Here is a 17,303-nt window from a genome sequence, read left to right on the forward strand (position 1 = left end):
TTCCCAATCTGTGAGATACAGGATATTAGCTAGATTAAAAGAATTAATGTGCTCACTCCACTGTCCAGGCCAGCCTCGCCCAGCACCTACCTCTTAGCAAACAAGAAGACGTAATAACTTTGACTATTATAGGGACTGGAATGCCTCCTAAAGATCAGGAAATTCCAATGTTTCCCCAAAAGCCAAACTTGCACTGATAACATTACCTGGAAGAAGAGAATACTCTTTTTGTTTGCTTGTGTTTCTCATTGCTAATTTTCTCTTTTCTAATTCAATACATATAAACAAGCTATTCCTACAGAAGGCATAGTTTTGTTTCTTTCAGTGCAGACTATCCAAAGTAATGGCTGACTGCTGGTTACCCAGATGGACTTTGTGTAATCTGACACATGTCTCTTGGCATCTGTGGTCACAGCATGTCTGCCTGATGGCAGCAAAACGAGCTCTGAAAAATAGCTGGATTTTGGCACTGCAAATGAGCAATTGGAACATTTCTTGTGTTGTTTCTCCCTAGACAATCTGCAGGTTAAAAGGCAAAGGAAAGCAAAGAAGGAAATTTGTATTTATGTTACTGTTATTTTTTATACTTTTCTGTATAATAACGTGAAGCTGATGGTACAGAGAAAATGGAGACACAGGGGCAAACTTTCAGGAGCAGTTAGATTCTAAGGTCCCTGGCAGATGTTATACTTATGACATGATTAACCAGTTAATCGCAGCTTAAGTAGTAACCCAGCCACACGTTTATGCAATTAATGGGGTGATAAAACAAGGAATAAACCACGATGTTATTATACAAAATATGCATAATAATTTTATGGCTACTTTCCCATCATACCTTAAACTGAATGTGTGGCCAGGTTGATCAGCTGACTAAGGCTCTCAGTCTCATGGGTGCATTGGAGCCCTTGACTCCAATGAACTTTCAAAGCTGGGAGCCCAGACCAACTGACTAGCTTGCTATTTACCAATCCAGGAGGAGCCTGGAATCATAATCCCCTGCACCAGCAATATGGCTTGATTGGGATTTGATCTGCAATCCCACAGTCATGCCTCCTGCCATGCACGTGTAGCATAGCAGGAGGTACAATTGTTGGGACTGTAGATCAAATCCCACTGAATCTTTAACTGAATGTCAGCCAGGGGCCTAATGTACCAAGAAGCACCTAGTGAGATTTTCAAAAGTACCTAGCTCTTTAAGGCATCTAAATAACTTTGAAATTCTCTTCCATAATCTCTGCTTAAAAAAAAAAAGGTAGTCTGTTTTAAATTGTAAATTCAAGACACATTTGTGGAACCATTACTTAGAGAAGATGCCTTCTGTGATAAAGCCAGTAGGTACAGTAGTCGATAGCTAGCTCAGTAGCTAGCTACCCAACCAGGGTGCCCAGTGCCCAGGGGTTCTGCAAGATTCTTTTGAGGGTGCTGAATATTAGTATTAGCACTGTTAGATATGCAATTGCATACACGAGTCACAAGATAAATCTAGGCATTTCAAATAGGAATCCACAGCATCAAAAACATTTTGACCTGTTATAGTCTGAGTTCTTTCCATAGTCAAAAATGAGTCCAAGTGAAGAAGTGGTGTTTTTCAAGGCGAGGTTGAGAACCACTTAGCTGGCTGCATCCAGAAAGACTGGACAAAAGTAGAGTTCTTCCAACCTCTAAATATAATGCTGAAAGTCCAAACGTGGTAGGAAGTTAGGGCACATAGCCTCTAACTTTTCAAGCCCTTTCTTCCAACTGTCTCCCTGCTGGTATTTTATAATCCCTGCCCTCTGAGGATATTTGTTTGCTGCCAATTAGCCTTGTCCATGGTTACCAGAAGTTACTCCTGCTGATCTATTAAGACTAATTGCAGGGTTGCTAGCCATATCTCGGAGGGGGGCGGGTAACCCTTTGTTTGACTGTTTGGTAGGCATTGTGCTGGATTGTCCACCCAGTCAAATTAGAATGTACTTGGTTATGCACTACCACCAGAGTATCAGTGATGTAGTAAGCAAACCCAAAGAAAAGCTTGAATTAATTTGTTTTTTAAAGCCACAGTTTGGCCACATTTTACAGGATGCAAATTAAATATGAAACTAGTTGCTGCTCTCATAACAACGCAGATGGAGTGAAGTCAATAAAGTATGCACAGGTAAACTGAGGACAAAATTTATTCGACTCACTGTGGCTTTGGTACGATGGAAAAAGCAAGCAGATACTGTGACAAATCAAATGGATTTAAAGTGAGGGGTCTAGGACCATATCTAATGTCAAACAGAGAAACTAAGAAATTACATTGGGAGGAAAAGATAGCTAGCTAGGAACAGAAATTGCATTAAGTTGAGGAAAGTTGTGCCTGTGTTTGTCCCAGAATAGAAATGTCCCAGGATTGGCATGTACATATATCACCTTTCAGTCAGGGTTTAGTGGCTGAATACACTGCCGCTTTTCTACCATTGAATCATTGATGCAATCCTGGGACAACCATTCAGACACTCTTTATAATGTCTTGGGACTAACTCTTAGCACTTTTTATCCATGAACCTTCTTTAGAGTTTCTTCTGGGACAACAGACATGGACATCTGAATGATTGCACTTTATCCCAGAATAACATTGTTTCTCTCAGGACAAATACAATGTCTGTTAGGCAGAATCTACCATTGGCAATTACAAAAATCCTTGTGGATTCCCAAAATGAATAACTAGAGTGGAGAGGAGCCATTTCTTTTTCAGCGACCAGTGCAAATTTCACAAACTAATGCCATCCCCTTGTTCCAACTTAAAACACCAGTTTTGCTCAGGTTATGATCTAGCTGGGAATCACCCACATCGTTATTAAAACTCACTTGGCTCTCAAATGTCAGCAGTAGATTCCCTCCCTGCACTCTCCTGCAGCAAACACTAAAAGGTCTTGTTCTTGCTCTTGCTCCACAGGGTCTCCTTATAGAGACAAAATTACCATTGCCATTCTCCAGCTACAGGAGGAGGGGAAACTGCACATGATGAAGGAAAAGTGGTGGCGGGGCAATGGCTGCCCTGAGGAGGACAGCAAAGAGGCCAGTGCTCTCGGGGTTGAGAATATTGGGGGCATCTTTATAGTGCTTGCTGCAGGGCTTGTTCTTTCAGTGTTTGTAGCCATTGGAGAATTTATATATAAATCAAGGAAAAACAGCGATATTGAACAGGTGAGTCATCTGTTTCTAGCTTGTATTTGTTTTAGGGCCGAAGTATTCAAGTATATAGGAGGCTGTATTGTTAAGAGTCTTTGTGTTGGATTGCTGCTCCTGTGTTGTTGAACCCTTGCCATGTTTTCCTGGCACCAAAGACATATAATTTATTAATGAGAAGAGAGAAGTACCTCATTCTCAATCCAATTAGTGCTGTTTAGTATGACTGTGCAGAACCTTCAAGTGCAGTTAATTCCTTGAACAGTTGTTGTTTGATCTTAAGACTTCAAACATAAATTGACTTGGAAGGGAGCAAAACATAAAACCAGAGTTCTCTCTGTGGCCTTAGCATCATCACTTTGAATAACGGCAGCAATTTACTTGTTCTAACTCCACAAATGTAATTCTCTCTTGCAGCGTGAAGCATTCCTTCAGAGCCAGGTATCTGTATGTCCCAGACTGAAGTGCAAATTTTAAAGTGTGGAGCAAAACTAAAGAGTGATAGGAGTCACAGAACAGGATTTAAGGCCAAAGTGATTCCTGGTGTAACACTGCTGAAGTGTTAGAAAGACAAAAAGGGAAAGAAATACAATTTGTGGGTATTGTGGCCATTGGGGAAATAAATTGTGCAATTAAAATTGAGTATTGATATCAGATTAATACCACATCAATATATTTGAGACCAACATAAGACAGCAAAAGTACTAGTAAGTGTATTCGTGAACTCCTCTTCAGCTACCTCTGCTTTGTCCCTCTGATAATCATCCCTGGTTCATGTGCTGAAGTCCTGATCTGTGTAGGCAGAGTTCTGGGCCAGCTCAGACCCCCGTTTCCTTCAGTGGCACCTCACACAGCACCAGACTGCGAGACTGGGACCACTGAGAGGGACACCAGTTCTTTGCCTCTACCTTGGAAAGCAGATCAATAGCTAATAATAAAGTCAGTGTTGCTGCATCAGTCTGTCTTTCATGATACAGGCCCAATCTCACTCTGCAGTAGCTTAGGCCTGGATCTTGTAAACTTCATGTCAGCAGACTTCCATGTCTGAGCAAACACCCACTCAATGTAAATGACACCACAGAGACCCAGGATGTTATATATGTAAAGCAAGCCACAGGACAGGGTCTTGGTAAGCAAGACATCCTTGAGAAGCAAAGACCAAAGAGAATCTAAGACAATACATATTGGTAAGATCTTAACTGGGTTTTATTCACAATTCTCTTGCTAGTCTTTAATTAACTGTATTACCTATATTTTTTTTTTTAATAAAAAGTGCTTAGTGCAATTGCTAATGAGATGACACAGTGTGGTATTTGTAGAAAAATCACTAAAGGGAAATGTGCAGGACAATATATTTCTGACCTCATAATTAAAATAGACAAAAACTTTAGCATCACCAGGTGACTGTTAATTTACTTGGTTATAGTTTGGGTGAATGAGTGCATCACTGACAGAAATCTGATGTGATAAAAGTTCAGCTGATGTGGAAATCCTACCACTGTATCACAGCAACATGTAATTGCCTACAGACAGTCTCATCATAATGAAAATCTTCAACTGCATTACAGTAAAGTGGCAATATCACTGTAGGAAGTGATTTTGTAAAAAGAATACAGACAGTTTCATTATAACTTCCTATTTTCTACAAGGTTTTTTCTTCTCATAGGGCTCCAAGAAGCTTAGACAGAAGATACTGTATAATGTGCAAAGTTTATTATCATACAGCTAATCTAAAGCGTGCATTGTATACGATTGGTGACTTTTCTGTTTCCATAAGATAATCTTTTTTATTTCAATATAGTTTGTGTTTCATCTCCATGTTCTTTTATTTCACTTATTTATTTTCTCCTTTATTTTGTCTCCATTTTTCTTGCATGCAAGGCCTTTTGTTTCTTTTATGGACTACAATGTAAGCAAACCCATCCATCCAACTCCACTTCTGGAACCACCTTATCTACGGAGTTAGACTGTGGGAAATTAATCCGAGAGGAGCGAGGCATTCGAACACAGCCCTCCATTCACACTGTATAGTCAGGACAGAAACAGGTGTGTCCTAGAGAAAGCATTCATCTCAAAACAGCACATGTGATAGGCAAGCTTTTGACCTTACATAGATTATAAATGGTTTTGAAGCCCATCTACTATAGTATGAGCTAAGATCCTGGTATGCGTCTCCAGGGACCTAAGAATTTGAGCATTTACAACAGGGGTGGGCAATTATTTGGGCTGGAGGGCCACTTGGGGAGTTTTGGTGAGCTGTTGCAGGCCAGGTCAGCCCTCCCCCCCTGCCGCACCAAGTCAGTATAGTCGGACCCCCAGTTACACAGTTTCGAGTTACACTGATTCACGTATACATGCTTTATACAATGTGACCAGCTTTCAATTTACGCAATACCCTGCTTCACGTTTACACTGTTTGTGGTAGAGCGGTTGTTAGTTTGGAGTCTGCTTACATAGCGTTAGCATCACTTGTTGTCTCCTCCAAAATTGTCCATCATTTTTGGTTACATTAACCCCTGAATATTTGTGAAAATGGCAAAGAAAACCTTTGATGTTGTGCCCAAAAGAGCATGTAAGTCTAGTACCCTGGCCCAGAAAATAGAAATCCTTGATAAATTAAGAGAAGGCAATAGTGCTGTGTCGATTGCACACCAATACAGTTTAAGTGAATCAACTGTGCGTACCATTAAAAAAAGTGAGCAAAAAATTAGAGACGGTGTGAAAACGACAACCCCTGTGAGTTCGAGAGTGTCGTTGGTGACTAGAATTCCTCATTTAGATTAGGTTGAGAAACTCCTTAATCTTTGGATCAAAGAAATGACCAGTACAAAAGGAGCAGTTGTCGACGATGCGGCAATTAGGGCTAAAGCTTTGGCTCTGTATGAGCATGTAGCTGGGAGTAAAGGTTTAATAAGGCTATTAATTCTATTATTTTGTGTTTAAAATATCCTTTTATTATAAGACAATGTTATCAAATATTGGTCCCAAGTCCTTATCCCCCTGTTTTCCATTGACTTAATGCCTCGAGTTACACGGTTTCAAGTTACACGGTATTTTCAGGAATGTATCCCCAGCGTAACTCAGGGCCTGACTGTACTACTCCACCCCCCACCCCCTCGATCCCAGCCCACAACAGGTTACCAAAACTCCCTAAATGGTAGATTACTAGAGTAGTCTGGAACCCCCACACTCAGATGGGGGATGGTATGGGGCCACCGATGAGCAGGGAGCAGAGTCCTGGAGTGGGACAGGCAGGCAGAGCTGAGGCTGGGGCCAGGATTGTGCGCCACTGACAGTGCAGGGCCAGGCTGGGGCACAGCTGCAATCTGCTCTCTGCATGATGGATCATGACTGGCCCAACCCAGTAGTGGAGCAGAGCATGCACCCACAAACCAGCCCCCAGTGCCCCCACCCCAGCAGCATAGGCTGGTCTAATTCGGTCACGATCCATCACGGGAGGAGCAAATTGCAGCTCTGCCTAGGCCCTGGCAACCAGTCCATGATCTTGGACCCAGCCCTACCTGCCCATCTCGCTCCCAGAAGCTGCTTTCCACCTGCCCACAGTCCCATCCCATCCCCTGGCTGAGCGCACCCTGCCTATGGGATCCTGGGTCAGTCTCCATGGAAACCCTGCCCACCTGCTCCATCCAGCATCCCTGACAGTGCTAGATGGGCTGGGATGCCTGGGCAGCAGGGCTAGGTCTGGCAGTGGTGGTGACAGTGGCAGCAATAGCCAGAAGGCGCTGCCATCACTGGGGCTGCCTGGAAGCAGAGTCCAGCCACCATGCCATCCCAGCCTCACTGTGCACAAGGCTGAAGTGGGACTGGTTGCATGTGTTACCGCCAAGGCTGCCCACTGGGCATGGCTGAGGGACCTGCTGTGAGACAGATAAAATCCCTTGGCAAGCCAGATCTGGCCTGCAGGCTGTATTTTGCCCACCCCTGATTTAGAAGCACATCAGGGAATAATAAGATACACCCATCTTGAAAAACAAATGGAACATACTGTATTTGATTTTTAAATACCACTTGATATACACACAGTAATCTTCTTGTCATTCCTTGGGTAGACCAACATTTTCAGGTAAGAAAAAAATATTTACCTTTATTCCTTCTTCAGCTAAAACTGATGAAACCCTTTGCAGTATCATTAGCTGAAACTCTGATTTATAGGACTTTACTGAATGCTTTTGCAGAGACTGAACAGCAAAGTCCAGGTGGTTCTCTAGCAACGTTGGAAAGCAAACACTTGCAGGGCTCTATTAACTTTCTGAAGCCCCGCTGCATCAAGCCAGTGAATTTTAGCTGACATCTTATTCCCAGTGTCAATATTTAATGAATTTTAATTCCTCCATTTAAAATTCATTAGACAAAGCATCCAAGTAACTTGCACTATACCACCAAATCATATTTATTAGTTACATGTAAAGCCAGTACTCAACAAAAGCATCAGGAAGGGCACCTTTTTACTATTGTATGCGTACTTTTTTGATGTAACAGACTTCAAGGGAATTACTTTTGATTCACACCTGTATAAAGGAAAAGAGATTTGTACCCACTGTATTTCTAAGACAGGTTTCCTTCATGGTGTAGCTGCCTTTAAAAATCAGGATATCAAATAATACTGATTTATAAAGCTTTTTCAGTTTTTTACATAATAAAAATACAAGTTATTAGGAAGTTGTCTAAGAATTTGTTTTAAATAGCAATGCTGAAAACATTTGTGACCATATATATTATCTATATAAACTTAAAGTTAGAAAAATGTGGTGAACTGTAAAGAACTGCTCAAAACAGCTTTTTAGCTAGATCTCATTATATCCCAGCATTTTCACTATTTCATTTCCCAACTTGATCCTAACTCTCAGTGCTGTACATGCCAGTTTGCATCCATTTGTTGGGTACTTATATTGATCCTTGGTGTGTGCTAGGGTATCTGCATTTATTTTTTAATCTGCTGGCATGGTTCCTTTGTACACTGCAGTTTACACTTGTGACCCAAGTTAATGAACTTTTTTACTGAGGGACCATGTTTGAGCTTTATTGCAATTACACACTTCTTACTGATTGACTTCAAGCTAAATAGAAGTACTCCAGAAGATGCTCTAAGCACCCTAAACACATTCCAACTCAGCCTTGTTCTCTTGATTTTTTTTTTGTCTTTAAAACTAAGACAAGAATATATCATTGTCTGTTTCTATTTTGCATTATCAATTGGTCAGCTTTATTTGCGATTAGATGTACTTCCAATCATCTCAGTGGTTTACTCCTATTTCTCTATCAGTTCTTAAAAACCCTGACAGGCTTTTTATGACAAAGAAGCAGTCTTAAAATTTGTGTGTGTTCATACCCCACTTAACACCTTAGAAGAAATTATCTTGGTCATGATTAAATTATTCCTAGTAAACAACTCTTATAGTCAGATTTCTTGAAGAGAGATCTGAGAAATTTGATTTGTAACACACTGCAAATTTGGGTCTTCTCATCAACACCCAGTGCTTACAAAGGTAGGTCTCTCTGCACACATCCTCTGGCTTCGCTTCAGCAGAATCCTTAATATGCATTACTTCAGACGGAAAATAACTTTAAACCCAATCCCAGTCCTCTAAAGTCTCAAAGGAGAGTAACACTGGCTGCTAGGGCTGTGTGAAATAGCACCGTTCCACTTCGACTTCCGTTTTGATGGAACAATGTTTTGTTTCAAAAGCACTGTCCCATTTCATTTCATCAAAACTGTTTCGATGCTGTTTCAGTGTTTTGCCCATAGGCTATTCTGCAGCCAGCACCAGGAAGATCAGTGCTGCCGCTGGCCCCAGCCAACAGCACCAGCATCCTGTGATCCGGGAGGCAGATAGGGGACCCACTTCCCCGGGAACAGTCTGGCACAGACCCAGCAGTCTTCATGGGGGTGCGGGCAAGCCCCTGATCTACCTGCCAGATGACAGGAGGCTGGTGCTGCTGGCTGGGACTGGTGTGGAAGCCAAGTAAGCATGGCTTCGAAACTCAAAATGTTTTGAGTGCCCTTGTTTCGCTTTGAAGCTGTTTCGAAGGCTTTTGTTTCATTTTGATTTCGCTGTTTTGAGCTCAAAACCCATTGAAATGGCTTCAAAACGAAATACCAGGAGAAATTTCGCACAGCCCTACTGGCTACTGTGCTTACTATTTAAATCACTGCTATGCCAAAGAACTGTTTGGGGTTTCAGTTTCCTAAATCCTCATGCAAGTTTGCATAGATTTATAGTCTGAATGGTCCTGATGATTTTTTAGATAAGCATCTTCACATCTGAGAGAGAGGCTACAGGGATTTAAAAAAAGAGTTATATTCTTAGTAATAGGAGTCTTTACTTCTCACCTGACTGTGCCAAATGGCAGAGTAGATTTCAACTTGCCTCTGGGAACCATTATAAAGCAATTCTCTTGCTCTTATTCGCTTGCTCTTAATGGAATTTCCTATCTAGATATGAAGGTGTGGTAAAAAAAGCTCACGGGCCACTTAAGAATTATACTAGCAACTGAGGATGTGAAAAGCAGAAGCATGAATTGATCTTCAATAGCAAGTATAAGTACAATGTGAACTTGGACTCTGATTCTGCAAGGGACTGGAGTACCCCAGAGAGAAACAAGGCACCTGCAACTCCTCTTAGTGGAGGTTGAGGCACTTGGTTAGTTTCAGGAGATGCTCAACGTCTCAGAAATCTGGCCCATATTATGAAGATAGGCAAGGAGCATTCAAAGACTCTCCACTTAGCAGAACTCTAAGTTTAAAATGCAGCTATATACAGAGTTTCCATATCTATGCTATATCAGATATGTGCAGTTTATTCATCAGAATATTTTGTTTGCATTTTCAGAACTACAAGCCCTGAAAACTGCATCTGAGATCTGACAGTCAAGACAAGTCTGTTCTGGCTTGTGTATTATCATTACTAATGCAATCAGTGGGCACATCTACACAAGGCACTTTACTCAAGATTAGAGCAAATTACTACACAGTAAACATTATTGTCTACATGTGCAGACACTTACTGCGCAGTAATTTGCTCTAATCATGAATAAATTTGCTACCTGTAAACACAAGTAGCAAATTTACTCCTGATTACTTACTGCACAGTAATGCATATGTAGACAGCTGACCAGAAGCAAATGTGCTCCCGATCAGCTGGGCAGCAGGGGACAGGAAATTGCTCCCTGTCCCTGGGAGCTGCCTGCTGTTGGGGCAGGCTCTGCCACTGGAACCCAGGCAGGGACTATGTCCCCCTGTCCTGGCAGCAGGGAGCCCAGATACTGACACGTATATACTTGCTCATGAGTTTGATAAGTTATAAGCCAGTCTGCACAGTCAGAGCAAGGGGAGTGTGAATCAGAAAGGTGCTGAATGGGCACAAAGTACAAAAGTGATTAGTCAAAAGGCTCCACATCTTTGAAGTCTGATTCTATTCCAGCAAGTGACCACATGAAAATGAGACAGCAAGGCAACCCATATTTATTCTCTCTCAGTTATACCCATAGCAAATCTCCAAGAAGGATTTTTCCACAAGCTATCAGATCTGGAAACTCACTGTCTGCCCTGGGAATTAACCTGAGCTTCTTTCTTGTGCACCAGTAGTGGTTTAAATATTACACAGCTCAGATGTTACACTTTGTAATGCTTGTGCAACCTCATTTGTCTATAGTTGGTTTGTATGGCTTGTAATCAGATAAATTCACTTTTTTATTAAAAAGGGAATATTGGCTATGTCTACATGAGACATGTTAATGCACATTAGCCTAATTTAATGTGCATTACAGGTACACATCTACATGTGCTCGCTCTTAGTGCGCATTGAAAATGGTGAAGTTAGGCTAATTGCCCCTAAATTTGATACCTGAAAATGCAAGCATCAAATTTAAGTGCAATTAGTTAAAGCTCATTAAGAGCATGCAGATGCAACCTGGCACTAACTTGAGTGCTGGGTCTGCCCAGCCACTAGGGGCACATGGCAGGGCTTCAGGGCCAAGTGCACTAACTTTAGTGGCAAGTCCCTGCATGCTTAGACACCTGCCAAAAATCACTTAATGTGCATTAAATGTAGTCGTGCTTAAATGCACGTGTAGATGCACCCATTGAGTAACAAATGATGTGAGGTGTCCAGGATAAACACCTCTATTGTAAATTTTTAATGAAGAAGCATGCTTTACAAATTCTGATATTGTTTGTAGTAGCTCACATACTAATCTGTATAATTAGTTCTTAATGGTAGACTACTCAAGTAGACTTCTGATGTACTACAGCAGTTTTATTTTTACCAGGAAAAAAATATGTTTAAACATTTTTCTCCAATGTCCTTGGCACAAACAAAAAGCTTTTTTCCCCACTATTTAGCATGTCTCATTGTTCCATTTATGTGCAGTATTTAAAAAAACATGGTTACCTAGGTGGTTGCCACATTTCTGCCTTTCTTTCTCAGTGCTGCATTATTATTAGCTGCATATTGGGCAGATATCCTCCCAGGATAAATTCTTCTTGTTATCGAATGATTTTCCTAATTCTCAGGTATGACAAAGCAACTGTAGACTGAGCTTTCTGCTCAGCTTTAATAAAAAGGCAGTAAAAAGTTTTGTCACCACAGGCAGACTTACTTCAAAAAATAATTTGAGACACATTAAATCAAGAGGCTCAGTTTCTGTATCCTCATGATCTTGTCTTTATTATTATGTATTTGAAAGAAAATAAATATTTGGTATGACAGAGTCAGGGGCTATTACAGGCTCTATTTAAACAGAAGCATCATTGCAAGCCCAGGTTGTCTTTTCAGAGCGCACTTCAGAATGTCTAAGAAAGGGGAGGGAAGATAAGAGAGGCATGACCGAGCCCCAAATATTCTGGCCTTTTCAAATTACTAGTAGAGCCCACCATCTCCTCCCACCTATTGTCCAAGAGGTGATAGGACTTTGTAGACAGAGCAAACTTGTGACCTTGTTGATATCCCATTTGGACTCATTTAAAAGGGTCTGTCCAGGTTCCTAGTATTACTACTATACTTACTTCATTATTTTAGGACATTTTAAAACAAAAACAGTGCCCATGGCAGGTGATTTCTTCCAGGACATTAAGTCACTCCAATATTGAAACTGTAACAACTAACATGCTTCCAGTAGGTATAACACTGGAAGCAGGAGTTGGACAGAACTTTGGATGTTATGTGAATTCTACAGTTTCCACTCTCAAAGTTTTTACCTTCTGTGTAACAGCAGGTTCATAATGGCTAGGCATAGATATTACACATAAACCGGTGTAAGTGATTGGAAACTAGTCTAAGCCTGTAACAGAACAGAAGTTCAGTGCACATAGACTGGTTTATGGCAGAACCCGGTTTAAGATAGACTTGGATGGATGTAGTATCAGATTTGATCAGTTTAGATTAGAACGGTTGATTGAACTTCTGTTCCAGATCCCTCCTGATTCAAGTTAGGTCACAATCCCTCAGCATCCCAGGCACCATTACAGACCCTGCTAACCCCCCCTCTCAGGGCAGTTGGGCTAGCCATGGCCCAATCTCGTCTGCTCTGGCTGAGCTGGACTGGCCCTGCCCCCAGGCTGCCACATAGCTGAGGCAGTAAGGCCTCTGGTCCCCAGCCCTGCATCCTGCCCGTGCCTGTCAGCTGGGTGGGGTAGTGGGGTGGAGGTGAGGGGAGGGACCCCCTGACTTGCCCCCCCCAGCTGGGGTCTGCACAGCTGGACAGTCCTGTACAGCAGAGGCTGTCCCCCCAGCTGTGCCTACCTACCTGGGCTGGGCAGCCAGGCTAGCTCCACAGCCCCCCACCCCCAGGAGTTGCAGCCTATTAGTGACAGAAAGCCCCCATCCTGCTCCCTGCCCCCCCACCCAAGCTGGTGTCTGCACAACTGGGGGGGAAAGCTGCAGGAGAGATTCTGTGCTGGATCCTCCCCTCCATCCAGCTGACAGCAGAGAGTTGGGGGCATATGCCCAGCGGCCAATCAGGGATGGCCCCCACTTGGCTAGGCTTGGCTGCCCTTGGCAATGTTCAGCATGCTGAGAGGCATGCAGACACCCCAGCTTTCTGGCCTCAGCCAGTGCAGGCATCTGTCCTACCATCCCACACCGAAGGGCTAACATATGTTCTGTTTGCTCCCGATACAGTCTACAGAGCATAGAGAAACCCACGTAGATTGGATCAATTCTGGCTCAGGCTTTTTGAATGTCTGTACTTAGCCAGTGTGTGCACTGTTTTGCTCTCCTCTTCTGGATCATGGGCTTTCTGTAACCAAATGGAGAAGTGTATAATTCTATCAAGCAGAGAACTTTGAGATTAAGCCAGGGCCATACTATTTCCTTTTTGTAGTTGAAAAAATATGTAAACAACCTACAGGTAAAACAATTTACAATCAAGACTGGCAACAAAACATAAAGTTTAGAACCGTTGTCAGGAGTTACTGGCTTGGATGAACAAGTAAGCTGAAACGTATTTCTGTGACACAATCTGGACATCCAAACCATTCCTAATATAACGTGGGTTGTTATTAAGAAGAAGAAAAAAGACCAGCTTATGAATAGAACAGACCAATTGGCCATTTTAGATTTTTTAGGAGCTAGGACAAGTCCACAAAGTTCACTAAATAGGTAGCTAGATGTTTAAGACTTCAAGTATTGACCTATTAAATATGTCCCTGAAATATTTATGTGCAAATACTAGGTGTTCTTTATGACACCTAGTATATAGTGTCGTATATTTAGTGATACGAAATTATAGATAATGCAATGAGTACAGTGAAATGGGGATAATCTGAATCAGTTTGGACAACTAGTATGTTATTACTGTGCCAGCAAAAAATACTTTTCAAGCTATAGTCTGTATAAACCCACACATAATAAACACATGCAGTAAATATAAATTGGTAACAACTGTTAAATAATATAAAATAAAAACAAAAACCATGATCTTCCACTTGATCCATCCCATGCTTATTCCATAGGATTCTTTGCTTATTCTAAATTCTAGAATTTTAAAATCTACAATTAAAATTAAAACAACAGAGAAGAAGTAGCTACCTGGAGTCACTGGGTTAGTACATTTTTTTAATCACCTGAGGAAATCAGTGGTGATATTCCCTGAAAAGATGACTACTCCCATAATTTAAAAATAACCTTCACATTAGGGAGACACCTTCTTCACTTACTGTTGCCATAGGGCATAGATATCACAGGTTCAACTTGCAAGTTAAATGCTTGAAATTCTAAAAATTCATAATCAACGGCTCTTTTTAAATGATAATACCACCAGAAAAGTCCTATTTTATTACCAAGGGCTGATCTGCTAGGCAAATTTGAACAAGCCAGCATCCTGTTCTTGCCCATGTCTGTTACATTTTAGGTCTACCATAAATTAATTTAGTTTTTACAGATTCTGAAAATGAAGACTCTCAAGACTCTTTATGGATATTAAAATATGGACATAACGTAGTCTAGGTCTATGTGCAACATTGTATGCAAACAAGATTTTACTAGGTATGCAGAAGGCTATACAACAATTTTACATATGAAAAGTTGGTGTGAGATACATTTATATTCTTCCAAATATACATACATTAAAGAAACATGAATACCAGCTAGAGTCTAGGTAGATCAGTCTGTAGGATCAGACCAATATCCTTTAGAGAAGGAAAAAGGTGCTACACTTAAAGTTAACCAAAAATGGCACCGAAAGTCAGGAAATCCTGCGTTCCTATTATGCTGAAAGGGATGCCCTTTGCAAGGAAAGAAGTGCCTTTCTTTTCTACCCAAGGTGGTATTATGGTGTCTATTTAACATGCCAAGTATTTCTCAGGAACTAGAGCAAGTGGGTAAACCTTGTCTTCTTTTTCAACCACATACTCATTTCATTTTTAACATAGCTATGAGATACCACCACTGACTCATTAGTGGTCAAGGACTGACTACTGTCAACTTTGAACCAATGTACACTTTAGAGAAAATCCATACTTGGGATAGAGAAAAAATGTGTGTGGTTGGTTGTTTTGGTGGGGGGTTTGTTTGTTTTTTTTTTAAAGCGGCTGTTTTGTAACTACTGATTTTCGGAATGTCAGACAAAATCCTATTGCAGATGAGTTAGGTGGCAAGTGAGGTGGTCAAACTGCATTTTGTCACACTGCTATCATTATTTGATTTAATATATCAATGCTATATTTATATAACTAGAACTATATATAAAAACTATAAACTGTAGTTATATGTCTATAGATATATAATGGATGAGATATATAGCTGTACATTATAGTTCTTTCCACTAGAAACATGGGGTTATTCAAGGAATAGGTTTTAATGAATTGTTCTGTTTCTCCCAAAGATCTTCACTCCTTTGATGGTCAAATGGAGCTACATTTTCTAAACCATGTACCTTGCAGTTCTCCAACCCTTCCACTCTTATTATTTCCTTTCTTAGACAATATTTTTAAAGCATTTTCTCCATTTCTTTGTAGAAAGAACATTGAGCAACGTATACTGCTTTAGGGATTTATATTATTTTCCTAAGGGAAAAATAATTAAAACAGAACAATTCCCACTCAAGGTTATATTTCTGTACTTTAGCATTCATGTCTTAAGACGTAAGTGAGCATAGTTTTAAAATGAAAAATTGTGTTTGATATTCCCAAGGAAATTTAGTATCCAAAAAAAGGTGAGTCTCATAAATTGAAGCCACGATAGAAACCACAAATGTGTTTGGGTAGGATTTTCAAAAATGTCAAGGATTGGCTTAACTCTATTCCTACAGAAACTGAAATTAAATTGACTTGAGTGGTAACAGAGATAGACTAAAAAGTGCAGCTTCTAAAAATCCCGTCTGTTATGCATTAGACTCAACTCTGGCTGAATTCAGTGGGCCTTCACCATGGCACAGTCACTGCTGTGTAACTGACTTTTACACCTGTGTAAATGAGTAGATAAATGATATAGAACCCCATGCCAGAGAAACGTTAATCCAATGAAAGCATCAGAGGTAAAACTACACTGTCAATACAAAACACTATTATTACAACCACACTGGTGTAACTTCCTCAAAGGTAGCTGTTTCCTCAAAACAACAATTACATTATTACTGCCTTTCTTCCACCTAGTGGTGAGCTGCGGAAATAGCATCTTACAGACCCTGGGACAAGCTGCTGGTTTGTCTGCTCCAAATCATGATACACTTTACATCAGTCTCCAAAACCAATGTAAATTACACAGGTATAAATTTGCCATATGTCCAGACTTCTGAAACGCAGTGGAAGATGAGATCAGGACCTACAGCCTGATTTATAGAAATCTAAACCTCAAATTGTACAGAATACAGGCTTGATGTTTATTTTTAATAATTATTATTAAAAACCTTTTCCATGTTCCACCAGTGTCTTTCTTTCAATGCTATAATGGAGGAGCTTGGAATTTCACTCAAGAATCAGAAGAAGTTAAAGAAAAGGTCACGAACTAAGGGGAAATCATCGTTCACAAGTATCCTCACTTGTCATCAGAGGCGGACACTGAGGAAAGAAACTATGGCATGAAAAAGACCCCTTCCCGCCCCCTCCCCCCCCCAGTGAACTATCAGGAATAAAACAAAACAAGGCAAAAAAAAATCTGCCTACAAGTCGATTATGGTGGGATTTCTGAAAATAGACATTTATTGTGTGCTTCAGAAATTGTTTGTTTTTTTTAATCTAGAAAAGGTACAGCAGTTAAATGCTCACATAGACTGATGTACTAATAATTATCTGGAAAATATCTCACCATTTCTTTTGAAATGAATTTGTATGCTCACCTATTTTGCATCTCTTTCTCCTTCCCTATACATTAATGTATGTGATTTCTAAATAAATTTTTTTAAAAGGATACAGAGTCCTTTTTTCCATAATCCATGGGTACTATATGTTTTTTCTTATTGGTATTTTGTCTTAATTATATGGTAGTATTACTTCCCTTGCTTTTTAACATACACTGTGGTATTGCCAACTACAAGTCATAAGTCAGGCCTTAAAAAAAATCATGAGATTAGCTCAAAAATCTTCATTACATGATATAATTAAATGCTGGGTTCAATATGTTTCCCTTCCAGTTTTGAGCCTTTATGGCTAACATTTTGAAGGTTTCCCTTGCAATTGTGAGGAAAAGAAA

General features: G+C 40.5%; 1 protein-coding gene across 1 annotated transcript in view; it reads left to right on the plus strand.

Annotated features, from left to right (window-relative positions):
• GRIK1 (glutamate ionotropic receptor kainate type subunit 1) overlaps nucleotides 1-16,970 on the plus strand; it is a 257,589-nt gene extending 240,619 nt beyond the window's left edge. The window contains exons 15-17 of the mRNA XM_025201340.1: nucleotides 2,924-3,174; nucleotides 5,038-5,202; nucleotides 16,541-16,970. Of these exons, the coding sequence (XP_025057125.1) occupies nucleotides 2,924-3,174; nucleotides 5,038-5,187 (401 nt within the window). The 3' untranslated portion in view covers nucleotides 5,188-5,202; nucleotides 16,541-16,970. The remainder of the gene's footprint in view (nucleotides 1-2,923; nucleotides 3,175-5,037; nucleotides 5,203-16,540) is intronic.
• The last annotated feature ends 333 nt before the right edge of the window (nucleotides 16,971-17,303 follow it).

The sequence above is a fragment of the Alligator sinensis genome, unplaced genomic scaffold (genome assembly GCF_000455745.1).
Source record: "Alligator sinensis unplaced genomic scaffold, ASM45574v1 scaffold373_1, whole genome shotgun sequence".
In the NCBI taxonomy this organism is placed as follows: domain Eukaryota; kingdom Metazoa; phylum Chordata; order Crocodylia; family Alligatoridae; genus Alligator; species Alligator sinensis.